General features: G+C 40.0%; 1 protein-coding gene across 1 annotated transcript in view; it reads right to left on the bottom strand.

Moving 5' to 3' along the window:
* The window catches only part of LOC131960428 (fibulin-1-like), a 33,345-nt gene that overhangs the window by 9,833 nt on the left and 8,867 nt on the right, over positions 1–14,645 (bottom strand). The window contains exons 7-10 of the mRNA XM_059325657.1: positions 2,028–2,165; positions 1,799–1,936; positions 1,150–1,293; positions 895–1,017 (exon numbers count right to left, since the gene is read on the bottom strand). Coding sequence (XP_059181640.1) covers positions 895–1,017; positions 1,150–1,293; positions 1,799–1,936; positions 2,028–2,165 — 543 coding nt within the window. The remainder of the gene's footprint in view (positions 1–894; positions 1,018–1,149; positions 1,294–1,798; positions 1,937–2,027; positions 2,166–14,645) is intronic.

The raw sequence follows: 14,645 nt of genomic DNA on the forward strand, positions 1-14,645 counted from the left end.
GAGTCAGAAAACCACATATCCACTTTACACACGTTTGTGCCACTTCTTTCTTCTCTATTGACTTAAATTTATAAAATATTACAGTTGAAATAAAAATAAAATAAGATAAGATAAGATATGACTTCCGCAGTGGGGAAATTTAGTTGTCACAGCAGCTCAAGATACAGACACATACAGTAGATATAGAAAACAAAATATAGAATATGAAAAATAAGACATATACATTCTTTATACATTATATACATACTTTTCTGCTATTTGTCATTTATTATTGATATATACTGGATGTTTTGTGTTTGTTTGTTTGTTTGTTTGTTTTCCTGAACATACTTTGCATTTTACAGATATTGCACATTGTAGAAAAATATATTTTAGCACGTAAAATAGGTTAAATAGGTTGATGTACAGGTGCACAGAATATGAGAATATCATATAAAAGTTTCTTTATCTTAGTAATGCAATTCAAAAAGTGGAAATAACACATTATATAGATCCATTACACACAGAATGAAATATTTCATGTCTTAATTTATTTAATTTCTTCTAATTATGATGATTATGGCTTACATTTAATGAAGACCTAAAATTCAGTGTTTCAAAAAAATGTTAATATTACAAAAAAGACCAATTTAAAAAAAGTATGTTTGAAATGGAAATGGTGGCCTCTGAAAAGTTTGTCCATCTATATGACTCAATACTTGGTTGGGGCTATTTGACTTGATCTACTGGAAATAGACTTTTCCATCATATTCTAATTTATTGAGATGCACTTGTATGTAGTAGTATGAACATCAATGAATGAATATATTTAAATACATGCAGAGATATATACAGCATAGTATAAGTGGTGTATGACATATATAATATAGGAAAAAATACAGAAAACCGACTAACCTTCGCACAGTTTAGTGATACTGTTGAAGATGAAGCCAACACTGCATTCACATCGGTACGAGCCCACCAGGTTGACGCAGCCATGGCTGCCACACACATTGCCTGTACGACACTCATCCACATCTGCAACATAAAGGGGAAAAATTACATGTTTGAAACGGGAAAATAAAAGTGAGATACAATGATTTGTTGCAGCAAAAAACACAATGTTGAAGACTTGATGAGCAGAATATAATTTATTGTGACAGTCTCTACCTTCACAGCGCGTGCCATCCTCTGTCAGGTGATAGCCTCGTCCACAGGTGACTGAGCTTTTGCGACAAGTGTAGGAGCCGGCTGTGTTGATACAAGTCTCCCCTGGCTGGCATGGACTAGTATGGGCCACACATTCGTTCACATCTAATAAGAAAGCACATTAAAGTAAGCCAGCTTACCTTTCAATTGAGGAATGTTTTTTTTTTACATTTTAGCATTTTATTTATAGAACAAAATCAGTCCCACCCACCCACCCCTCACAAGGCCGAAATAAATCATTAATAAAATAAGTAAAATAAAATGAATATGAAATAATAAAATGTAATTAATAAATCAAAAAATTAATTAATTAATTAAAAAAAAAAAAATTATACTTTTATGTACAGACACACAAACACACACATATTGAAGCACTTATATTCTTATATAAAGGTATGACAGGGACTTCCTATATCACACGCACAGGTCCAGCTGATCGCATCAGGTTAGTGTACTAAGATGGTGTTAAGTAAGTAGGTAGTTAAGGAAGAGATGCGTTCTCAATGAATGCTATGAAGGGAGTCCAGGTTTGAACAAATCTATCCTTTCTGCCGCCACGACTATATTTCAGCTGAGGAATGTTTTTACCTGAGTGTGACACCGAACTCACCGATACAGCTGCCGACAGCGTCCTGGATGAAACCATCGGAGCAGCTCTCCTTTGGGTTGCAGCGGAACGAGCCTGGTGTGTTAGTGCACAGAAAGTCTGGTCCACAATTATGAGTCCCCAAAGTACACTCATCTATATCTGGAACAGGCAAGGAGGACAAATGGTTGCGTATAAATACTGTGCTGCGGATACATTTGCAGGATTAGAAAAAAAAATTTTGGTTTGTTACCTTTGCAAGTGTTGTCATCTTTGAGTTCATACCCGGTGCCACAGCTGGTTTCCCTCTGACAGCGAAAGGAACCCTCTGTGTTGATGCAAATTTGTCCAAGGATGCAGTTGTGATTGCCAGTCAGACACTCATTAATATCTGAGGAGAGAGACGTCAACTTAAACATAAGAAAAGCAGTATATCCTATGTTAAAGCATTTTATTGGATTGTACAATCACATTTTTGTTCACCCAAAGATGACCCCCAAGACTCTTCAGTCTTGGTGGCCATCCCTATGGTCAGAGGGTCCTATGTCTCCTGATACAACTAAATATGCGATTAAGCCCTTAAAAGGTCTCCTAATGAGTCATATTAAGAGAATATTGAGCTGTGGAATATACGGTCCTCAGCCATGCTAGCACTAATTTATGAGAGGGAGAGGCAGAAAACCCGAATTTAAAGCCTCCACCTAATATTTCATAATTTCATAGTTATAAATTAGTTATAAGAAAGTAATAACAAACTGATAATAGAAAAAAGCATATGTATAACATCAACAACAAGTGATAATGACAATAACAAAAACAACAATATAAAAACAAAAATATGAGCATGATATAAAAGTGTATTTGTGTGTGAATTAGAATTTTAAAACAGCTGTTAGATGGACTTTTAGTCATCTTTTGAAACATTTAATAGAGATGGAGTTCTTTGCCAGATGGGAAAAGGTATTCAATAATCTAGTCCCCCTAAATATTGACGCTGAAGATGGATAAGATTGAACCTGAGAATTACATTTAAAACTAGAAAATTTCTAAAGAAATTTTGATTGTGTGCTTGCCTCTGGACCATCATTCTCGTGGCTCAAATCAACAGTCAAACATTGACTCTGTCCTGAGTTCACAGATACCTCATACAAGTCTGTAGGACAAACGGTTCACAAGTTAGTAAAAGGGGGCGTGGTCACTCAAAGGGGGCGTGGCTTGAATCAGCAGTTAAACAGGGACTCTGTCCTAAGTTCACAGACACCTCATACAAGTCTCTAGGACAAACGGTTCATTAGTTATGAAAGGGGGCGTGGCTAATCAAAAGGGGCGGGGTTATCAATCACCAGTTAAACAGGGACTTCATGCCGAGTAATCTGACACCTTGTATAAGTTTCTAGGACAAACGGTTCATTAGTTATGAAAGGGGGCGTGGCTAATCAAAAAGGGCGGGAATTTATGAAACATTATTATGTATAAGTGGTCAGTGATGAACCATCATCATGCTTGGCAAGTTTGAGGAAGATTGGACAATGTATGGTCAAGTTATTAGGTCTGTTCACTTAGAGTAAACTGACAGTTATCAGTTAAAATGTCTGTGTTGAAGGAGGGAGGGGGGAGGCTTTGGTAGCTAAGCAACCACGTGGCCAGGTGGAGTCGACCAATAAGAGCAGAGCAATCAACTGAAATTAACTGACAGTTCCATCACAGTGAGCAGACAGAGGTCGACAAACTGAAAATTCTGGCCTCGAACAGAAAGCATTTTTGGCAAAACCATAATAGCTATCATTGATCCGACTTCACTTTGAGCGTCCTGAGTTCTTCCTCAACGTCTACATATATTTTTTTTAAAGAAAGATGAAAAAATAGCTTCGTTAGAGCGATTTTAAAAAACTGTAAAAAAAATTTTGGGGAGAAATCTTCCTGCATTTTTAATATGGGAGCCAATGAGGCAGTTGATGTGTTTTGTTTGTGCATCTGTGCGTCCTGCGCCCAAACTATAACTCTGACAGCTTTACCAGAGGATTGTGAGTGAGGGGACAAATTTTCCTACGTTTCTATGTATAAATTATTTCTGTAGAGTGAAATTTGCGGCCTGGAGCGCAGTTTTCAAATTTATTTTTTGACAATTCGTTCTCTCCCTCTACACTCTGTTTGATTACATCACCACTCTAGACTCTCCATAGGGTTACATTGGGGGGATTTTTTGACGTGTTTTTGCCCAATAATTTGAAAACCGTTTGTCGAAACCCTTAGAAAAGTCATAGCACACTGGCCATGGGCGAGCCGGTCGATTTGATACCTTTTTTGTGTATGTGCGACCAAAACTCTGGGAGGAGTAGTCGACGGAAAAACAACACGGAAGAAACGGAAGAATAACTAGAAAATTCCTAAAGAAATTTTGATTGTGTGCTTGCCTCTGGACCGTGACTCTCGTGGCTTATCAAAAGGGGCAGGGATTAAACAGGGACTTTCTGCTGAGTGCACTGACACCTCATACAAGTCTCTAGGACAAACGGTTCACTAGTTAGTAAAATGGGCGTGGCTTATCAAAAGGGGCGGGGTTATCAATCACCAGTTAAACAGGGACTCTATGCTGAGTAATCTGACATCTTATACAAGTTTCTAGGACAAACGGTTCAATAGTTAGTAAAAGGGGGCGTGGCTAATAAAAAGGGCGGGAATTTATGAATTATTGTTATGTAGAACTGAAAAGTGATGAACCATCATCATGCATGACAAGTTTGAGGCAGATTGGACAATGTATGGTCAAGTTATAAGGTCTCGTGTTTTATGAAGAAAGCCATGTCTGTTTACTTAGAGTAAACTGACAGTTATCAGTTAGAATGTCTGTGTTGGAGGAGGGAGGGGGGAGGGGCTTTGGTAGCCAAGCAACCACGTGGCCAGGTGGAGTCGACCAATCAGAGCAGAGCAATCAACTGAAATTAACTGACGATGGAGACAGTTCCATCAAAGTGAGCAGACAGAGGTCGACAAACTTGAAATTCTGGCCTCGAACAGAAAGCATTTTCGGCAAAACCATAATACCTATCATTGATCCGACTTTACTTTGAGCGTCCTGAGTTCTTCCTGAACATCTCCATATGTTTTTTTTTAAGAAAAATGAAAAAATAGCTTTGTTAGAGCGATTTTAAAAAACTGTTTAATTTTTTTTTTGAGAAATCTTCCTTCATTTTTAATATGGGAGCCGATGCGGCAGTTGGTGCATTTTGTTTGAGCATCTGTGCGTCCTGCGCCCAAACTATAATTCTGACAGCTTTACCAGAGGATTGTGAGTGAGAGGACAAATTTTCCTACGTTTCTATGTATAAATTATTTCTGTAGAGTGAAATTTGGGGCCTGGAGCGCAGTTTTCAAATTTATTTTTTGACAATTCTTTCTCTCCCTCTACACTCTGTTTGATGACTTCCCCACTCTAGACTCTCCATAGGGTTACATTGGGGGGATTTTTTGACGTGTTTTTGCCCAATAATTTGAAAACCGTATGTCGAAACCCTTAGAAAAGTCATAGCACACTTGTCATGGGCGAGCCGGTCGATTTGATACCTTTTTTGTGTATGTGCGGCCAAAACTCTGGGAGGAGTAGTCGACCGAAAAATGACACGGAAGAAACGGAAGATTAAAAATAACTAGAAAATTCCTAAAGAAATTTTGATTGTGTGCTTGCCTCTGGACCATCATTCTCGTGGCTCAAATCAACAGTCAAACAGTGACTCTGTCCTGAGTTCACAGATACCTCATACAAGTCTGTAGGACAAACGGTTCACAAGTTAGTAAAAGGGGGCGTGGTCACTCAAAGGGGGCGTGGCTTGAATCAGCAGTTAAACAGGGACTCTGTCCTGAGTTCACAGACACCTCATACAAGTCTCTAGGACAAACGGTTCATTAGTTATGAAAGGGGGCGTGGCTAATCAAAAGGGGCGGAGTTATCAATCACCAGTTAAACAGGGACTTCATGCCGAGTAATCTGACACTTTATACAAGTTTCTAGGACAAACGGTTCATTAGTTATGAAAGGGGGCGTGGCTAATCAAAAAGGGCGGGAATTTATGAAACATTATTATGTATAAGTGGTCAGTGATGAACCATCATCATGCTTGGCAAGTTTGAGGAAGATTGGACAATGTATGGTCAAGTTATAAGGTCTCATGTTTTATGAAGTCTGTTCACTTAGAGTAAACTGACAGTTATCAGTTAGAATGTCTGTGTTGGAGGAGGGAGGGGGGAGGGGGGAGGCTTTTGTAGCTAAGCAACCAGGTGGCCAGGTGGAGTCGACCAATAAGAGCAGAGCAATCAACTGAAATTAACTGACAGTTCCTTCACAGTGAGCAGACAGAGGTCGACAAACTGAAAATTCTGGCCTCGAACAGAAAGCATTTTTGGCAAAACCATAATACCTATCATTGATCCGACTTCACTTTGAGCGTCCTGAGTTCTTCCTGAACGTCTACATATATTTTTTTTAAAGAAAGATGAAAAAATAGCTTTGTTAGAGCGATTTTAAAAAAACTGTAAAAAAAATTTTGGGGAGAAATCTTCCTGCATTTTTAATATGGGAGCCAATGAGGCAGTTGATGTGTTTTGTTTGTGCATCTGTGCGTCCTGCGCCAAAACTATAACTCTGACAGCTTTACCAGAGGATTGTGAGTGAGAGGACAAATTTTCCTACGTTTCTATGTATAAATTATTTCTGTAGAGTGAAATTTGCGGCCTGGAGCGCAGTTTTCAAATTTATTTTTTGACAATTCGTTCTCTCCCTCTACACTCTGTTTGATTACATCCCCACTCTAGACTCTCCATAGGGTTACATTGGGGGGATTTTTTGACGTGTTTTTTCCCAATAATTTGAAAACCGTTTGTCGGAACCCTTATAAAAGTCATAGCACACTTGTCATGGGCGAGCCGGTCGGTTTGATACCTTTTTTGTGTATGTGCGAGCAAAACTCTGGGAGGAGTAGTCGACCGAAAAAACACCACGGAAGAAACGGAAGAATAACTAGAAAATTTCTAAAGAAATTTTGATTGTGTGCTTGCCTCTGGACTGTGACTCTCGTGGCTTATCAAAAGGGGCAGGGATTAAACAGGGACTTTCTGCTGAGTACACTGACACCTCATACAAGTCTCTAGGACAAACGGTTCACTAGTTAGTAAAAGGGGGCGTGGCTACTCAAAGGGGGGGGGTTATCAATCACCAGTTAAACAGGGACTCTGTCCTGAGTTCACAGACACCTCATACAAGTCTGTAGGACAAACGGTTCATTATTTAGTAAAAGGGGGCGTGGCTAATCAAAAAGGGCGGGAATTTATTAATTATTGTTACGTAGAACTGATAAGTGATGAACCATCATCATGCATGACAAGTTTGAGGCAGATTGGACAATGTATGGTCAAGTTATAAGGTCTCATGTTTTATGAAGAAAACGCCATGTTTGTTCACTTAGAGTAAACTGACAGTTATCAGTTAGAATGTCTGTGTTGGAGGAGGAGGGGGGGGGCTTTGGTAGCTAAGCAACCACGTGGCCAGGTGGAGTCGACCAATCAGAACAGAGCAATCAACTGAAATTAACTGACAGTTCTGCCACCGGGGCAGACAGAGGTGGACAAACTGAAAATTCTGGCCTCGAACAGAAAGCATTTTCGGCAAAACCATAATACCTATCATTGATCCGACTTCACTTTGAGCGTCCTGAGTTCTTCCTGAACATCTCCATATGTTTTTTTTTAAGAAAAATGAAAAAATAGCTTTGTTAGAGCGATTTTAAAAAACTGTTAAATTTTTTTTTTGAGAAATCTTCCTTCATTTTTAATATGGGAGCCGATGCGGCAGTTGGTGCATTTTGTTTGAGCATCTGTGCGTCCTGCGCCCAAACTATAACTCTGACAGCTTTACCAGAGGATTGTGAGTGAGAGGACAAATTTTCCTACGTTTCTATGTATAAATTATTTCTGTAGAGTGAAATTTGCGGCCTGGAGCGCAGTTTTCAAATTTATTTTTTGACAATTCTTTCTCTCCCTCTACACTCTGTTTGATGACTTCCCCACTCTAGACTCTCCATAGGGTTACATTGGGGGGATTTTTTGACGTGTTTTTGCCCAATAATTTGAAAACCGTATGTCGAAACCCTTAGAAAAGTCATAGCACACTTGTCATGGGCGAGCCGGTCGGTTTGATACCTTTTTTGTGTATGTGCGGCCAAAACTCTGGGAGGAGTAGTCGACCGAAAAATGACACGGAAGAAACGGAAGATTAAAAATAAAACTAGAAAATTTCTAAAGAAATTTTGATTGTGTGCTTGCCTCTGGACCGTGACTCTCGTGGTTTATCAAAAGGGGCACGGAATAAACAGGGACTTTCTGCTGAGTGCACTGACACCTCGTACAAGTCTCTAGGACAAACGGTTCACTAGTTAGTAAAAGGGGGCGTGGCTAATAAAAAGGGGCGGGGTAATCAATCACCAGTTAAACAGGGACTCTATGCCGAGTAATCTGACACCTTATACAAGTTTCTAGGACAAACGGTTCATTGGTTATGAAAGGGGGCGTGGCTAATCAAAAAGGGCGGGAATTTATGAAATATTGTTATGTATAAGTGGTCAGTGATGAACCATCATCATGCTTGGCAAGTTTGAGGAAGATTGGACAATGTATGGTCAAGTTATAAGGTCTCATGTTTTATGAAGTCTGTTTACTTAGAGTAAACTGACAGTTATCAGTTAGAATGTCTGTGTTGGAGGAGGGGAGGGGGGAGGGGGGAGGCTTTGGTAGCTAAGCAACCACGTGGCCAGGTGGAGTCGACCAATAAGAGCAGAGCAATCAACTGAAATTAACTGCTGTTGGAGAAAGTTCCGCAGACAGAGGTGGACAAACTGAAAATCCTGGCCTCGAACAGAAAGCATTTTTGGCAAAACCATAATACCTATCATTGATCCGACTTCACTTTGAGCGTCCTGAGTTCTTCCTCAACGTCTACATATATATTTTTTTAAAGAAAAGTGAAAAAATAGCTTTGCCAGAGCGATTTAAAAAAACGGTTAAATTTTTTTTTTGAGAAATCTTCCTGCGTTTTTAATATGGGAGCCAATGAGGCAGTTGATGCATTTTGTTTGAGCATCTGTGCGTCCTGCGCCAAAACTATAACTCTGACAGCTTTACCAGAGGATTGTGAGTGAGAGGACAAATTTTCCTACGTTTCTATGTATAAATTATTTCAGTAGAGTGAAATTTGCGGCCTGGAGCGCAGTTTTCAAATTTATTTTTTGACAATTCGTTCTCTCCCTCTACACTCTGTTTGATGACTTCTCCACTCTAGACTCTCCATAGGGTTACATTGGGGGGATTTTTTGACGTGTTTTTGCCCAATAATTTGAAAACCGTTTGTCGAATCCCTTAGAAAAGTCATAGCACACTTGTCATGGGCAAGCCGGTCGATTTGATACCTTTTTTGTGTATGTGCGGCCAAAACTCTGGGAGGAGTAGTCGACCGAAAAAAACACGGAAGAAACGGAAGAATAAAAATAAGCCCACGGAATAACAATTAGTGTGCTTTTGCAAGCACACAAAACTAGAAAATTCCTAAAGAAATTTTGATTGTGTGCTTGCCTCTGGACTGTGACTCTCGTGGCTTATCAAAAGGGGCACGGATTAAACAGGGACTTTCTGCTGAGTACACTCACACCTCATACAAGTCTCTAGGACAAACGGTTCACTAGTTAGTAAAAGGGGGCGTGGCTAATAAAAAGGGCGGGAATTTATGAATTATTGTTATGTAGAACTGAAAAGTGATGAACCATCATCATGCATGACAAGTTTGAGGCAGATTGGACAATGTATGGTCAAGTTATAAGGTCTTGTGTTTTATGAAGAAAGCCATGTCTGTTTACTTAGAGTAAACTGACAGTTATCAGTTAGAGTGTCTGTGTTGGAGGAGGGGGGGGCTTTGGTAGCTAAGCAACCACGTGGCCAGGTGGAGTCGACCAATCAGAGCAGAGCAATCAACTGAAATTAACTGACGATGGAGACAGTTCCGCAGACAGAGGTCGACAAACTTGAAATTCTGGCCTCGAACAGAAAGCATTTTTGGCAAAACCATAATACCTATCATTGATCCGACTTCACTTTGAGCGTCCTGAGTTCTTCCTGAACATCTACATATGTTTTTTTTTAATAAAAATGAAAAAATAGCTTTGTTAGAGCGATTTTAAAAAACTGTTAAATTTTTTTTTTGAGAAATCTTCCTTTATTTTTAATATGGGAGCCGATGCGGCAGTTGGTGCATTTTGTTTGAGCATCTGTGCGTCCTGCGCCCAAACTATAACTCTGACAGCTTTACCAGAGGATTGTGAGTGAGAGGACAAATTTTCCTACGTTTCTATCTATAAATTATTTCTGTAGAGTGAAATTTGCGGCCTGGAGCGCAGTTTTCAAATGTATTTTTTGACAATTCGTTCTCTCCCTCTACACTCTGTTTGATTTCATCACCACTCTAGACTCTCCATAGGGTTACATTGGGGGGATTTTCTGATGTGTTTTTGCCCAATAATTTGAAAACCGTTTGTCGAAACCCTTATAAAAGTCATAGCACACTTGTCATGGACGAGCCGGTCGGTTTGATACCTTTTTTGTGTATGTGCGACCAAAACTCTGGGAGGAGTAGTCGACCGAAAAATGACACGGAAGAAACGGAAGAATAAAAATAAATATAATAAGCCCACGGAATAACAATTAGTGTGCTTTTGCAAGAAAAGCACACAAAAATAGTCCCGGTGAATAGTAGTTAGTGTGCTTTTGCAAGCAAGCACACAAAACTAGAAAATTCCTAAAGAAATTTTGATTGTGTGCTTGCCTCTGGACCGTGACTCTCGTGGCTTATCAAAAGGGGCACGGATTAAACAGGGACTTTCTGCTGAGTACACTCACACCTCATACAAGTCTCTAGGACAAACGGTTCACTAGTTAGTAAAAGGGGGCGTGGCTAATAAAAAGGGGTGGGGTTATCAATCACCAGTTAAACAGGGACTCTATGCTGAGTAATCTGACATTTTATGCAAGTTTCTAGGACAAACGGTTCATTAGTTAGTAAAAGGGGGCGTGGCTAATAAAAAGGGCGGGAATTTATGAATTATTGTTATGTAGAACTGAAAAGTGATGAACCATCATCATGCATGACAAGTTTGAGGCAGATTGGACAATGTATGGTCAAGTTATAAGGTCTCGTGTTTTATGAAGAAAGCCATGTCTGTTTACTTAGAGTAAACTGACAGTTATCAGTTAGAATGTCTGTGTTGGAGGAGGGGGGGGGGCTTTGGTAGCTAAGCAACCACGTGGCCAGGTGGAGTCGACCAATCAGAGCAGAGCAATCAACTGAAATTAACTGACGATGGAGACAGTTCCATCAAAGTGAGCAGACAGAGGTCGACAAACTTGAAATTCTGGCCTCGAACAGAAAGCATTTTCGGCAAAACCATAATACCTATCATTGATCCGACTTCACTTTGAGCGTCCTGAGTTCTTCCTGAACATCTCCATATGTTTTTTTTTAAGAAAAATGAAAAAATAGCTTTGTTAGAGCGATTTTAAAAAACTGTTAAATTTTTTTTTTGAGAAATCTTCCTTCATTTTTAATATGGGAGCCGATGCGGCAGTTGGTGCATTTTGTTTGAGCATCTGTGCGTCCTGCGCCCAAACTATAACTCTGACAGCTTTACCAGAGGATTGTGAGTGAGAGGACAAATTTTCCTACGTTTCTATGTATAAATTATTTCTGTAGAGTGAAATTTGCGGCCTGGAGCGCAGTTTTCAAATTTATTTTTTGACAATTCTTTCTCTCCCTCTACACTCTGTTTGATGACTTCCCCACTCTAGACTCTCCATAGGGTTACATTGGGGGGATTTTTTGACGTGTTTTTGCCCAATAATTTGAAAACCGTATGTCGAAACCCTTAGAAAAGTCATAGCACACTTGTCATGGGCGAGCCGGTCGGTTTGATACCTTTTTTGTGTATGTGCGGCCAAAACTCTGGGAGGAGTAGTCGACCGAAAAATGACACGGAAGAAACGGAAGATTAAAAATAAAAATAGTCCCGGTGAATAGTAGTTAGTGTGCTTTTGCAAGCAAGCACACAAAACTAGAAAATTCCTAAAGAAATTTTGATTGTGTGCTTGCCTCTGGACCGTGACTCTCGTGGCTTATCAAAAGGGGCACGGATTAAACAGGGACTTTCTGCTGAGTACACTCACACCTCATACAAGTCTCTAGGACAAACGGTTCACTAGTTAGTAAAAGGGGGCGTGGCTAATAAAAAGGGGTGGGGTTATCAATCACCAGTTAAACAGGGACTCTATGCTGAGTAATCTGACATTTTATGCAAGTTTCTAGGACAAACGGTTCATTAGTTAGTAAAAGGGGGCGTGGCTAATAAAAAGGGCGGGAATTTATGAATTATTGTTATGTAGAACTGAAAAGTGATGAACCATCATCATGCATGACAAGTTTGAGGCAGATTGGACAATGTATGGTCAAGTTATAAGGTCTCGTGTTTTATGAAGAAAGCCATGTCTGTTTACTTAGAGTAAACTGACAGTTATCAGTTAGAATGTCTGTGTTGGAGGAGGGGGGGGGGCTTTGGTAGCTAAGCAACCACGTGGCCAGGTGGAGTCGACCAATCAGAGCAGAGCAATCAACTGAAATTAACTGACGATGGAGACAGTTCCATCAAAGTGAGCAGACGGAGGTCGACAAACTTGAAATTCTGGCCTCGAACAGAAAGCATTTTCGGCAAAACCATAATACCTATCATTGATCCGACTTCACTTTGAGCGTCCTGAGTTCTTCCTGAACATCTCCATATGTTTTTTTTTAAGAAAAATGAAAAAATAGCTTTGTTAGAGCGATTTTAAAAAACTGTTAAATTTTTTTTTTGAGAAATCTTCCTTCATTTTTAATATGGGAGCCGATGCGGCAGTTGGTGCATTTTGTTTGAGCATCTGTGCGTCCTGCGCCCAAACTATAACTCTGACAGCTTTACCAGAGGATTGTGAGTGAGAGGACAAATTTTCCTACGTTTCTATGTATAAATTATTTCTGTAGAGTGAAATTTGCGGCCTGGAGCGCAGTTTTCAAATTTATTTTTTGACAATTCTTTCTCTCCCTCTACACTCTGTTTGATGACTTCCCCACTCTAGACTCTCCATAGGGTTACATTGGGGGGATTTTTTGACATGTTTTTGCCCAATAATTTGAAAACCGTATGTCGAAACCCTTAGAAAAGTCATAGCACACTTGTCATGGGCGAGCCGGTCGGTTTGATACCTTTTTTGTGTATGTGCGGCCAAAACTCTGGGAGGAGTAGTCGACCGAAAAATGACACGGAAGAAACGGAAGATTAAAAATAACTAGAAAATTCCTAAAGAAATTTTGATTGTGTGCTTGCCTCTGGACCATCATTCTCGTGGCTCAAATCAACAGTCAAACAGTGACTCTGTCCTGAGTTCACAGATACCTCATACAAGTCTGTAGGACAAACGGTTCACAAGTTAGTAAAAGGGGGCGTGGTCACTCAAAGGGGGCGTGGCTTGAATCAGCAGTTAAACAGGGACTCTGTCCTGAGTTCACAGACACCTCCTACAAGTCTCTAGGACAAACGGTTCATTAGTTATGAAAGGGGGCGTGGCTAATCAAAAGGGGCGGGGTTATCAATCACCAGTTAAACAGGGACTTCATGCCGAGTAATCTGACACCTTATACAAGTTTCTAGGACAAACGGTTCATTAGTTATGAAAGGGGGCGTGGCTAATCAAAAAGGGCGGGAATTTATGAAACATTATTATGTATAAGTGGTCAGTGATGAACCATCATCATGCTTGGCAAGTTTGAGGAAGATTGGACAATGTATGGTCAAGTTATTAGGTCTGTTCACTTAGAGTAAACTGACAGCTATCAGTTAGAATGTCTGTGTTGGAGGAGGGAGGGGGGAGGGGGGAGGCTTTGGTAGCTAAGCAACCACGTGGCCAGGTGGAGTCGACCAATAAGAGCAGAGCAATCAAACTGAAATTAACTGACAGTTCCATCACAGTGAGCAGACAGAGGTCGACAAACTGAAAATTCTGGCCTCGAACAGAAAGCATTTTTGACAAAACCATAATACCTATCATTGATCCGACTTCACTTTGAGCGTCCTGAGTTCTTCCTGAACGTCTACATATATTTTTTTTAAAGAAAGATGAAAAAATAGCTTTGTTAGAGCGATTTTAAAAAACTGTTAAATTTTTTTTTTGAGAAATCTTCCTTCATTTTTAATATGGGAGCCGATGCGGCAGTTGGTGCATTTTGTTTGAGCATCTGTGCGTCCTGCGCCCAAACTATAACTCTGACAGCTTTACCAGAGGATTGTGAGTGAGAGGACAAATTTTCCTACGTTTCTATGTATAAATTATTTCTGTAGAGTGAAATTTGCAGCCTGGAGCGCAGTTTTCAAATTTATTTTTTGACAATTCTTTCTCTCCCTCTACACTCTGTTTGATGACTTCCCCACTCTAGACTCTCCATAGGGTTACATTGGGGGGATTTTTTGACGTGTTTTTGCCCAATAATTTGAAAACCGTTTGTCGAAACCCTTAGAAAAGTCATAGCACACTTGTCATGGGCGAGCCGGTTGATTTGATACCTTTTTTGTGTATGTGCGACCAAAACTCTGGGAGGAGTAGTCGACCGAAAAATGACACAGAAGAAACGTAAGAATAAAAACTAGAAAATTTCTAAAGAAATTTTGATTGTGTGCTTGCCTCTGGACCGTCATTCTCGTGGCTCAAATAAACAGTCAAACTGGGACTCTGTCCTGAGTTCACAGACACCTCA

Source organism: Centropristis striata, chromosome 22, assembly GCF_030273125.1.
Source record: "Centropristis striata isolate RG_2023a ecotype Rhode Island chromosome 22, C.striata_1.0, whole genome shotgun sequence".
Lineage (NCBI taxonomy): Eukaryota > Metazoa > Chordata > Actinopteri > Perciformes > Serranidae > Centropristis > Centropristis striata.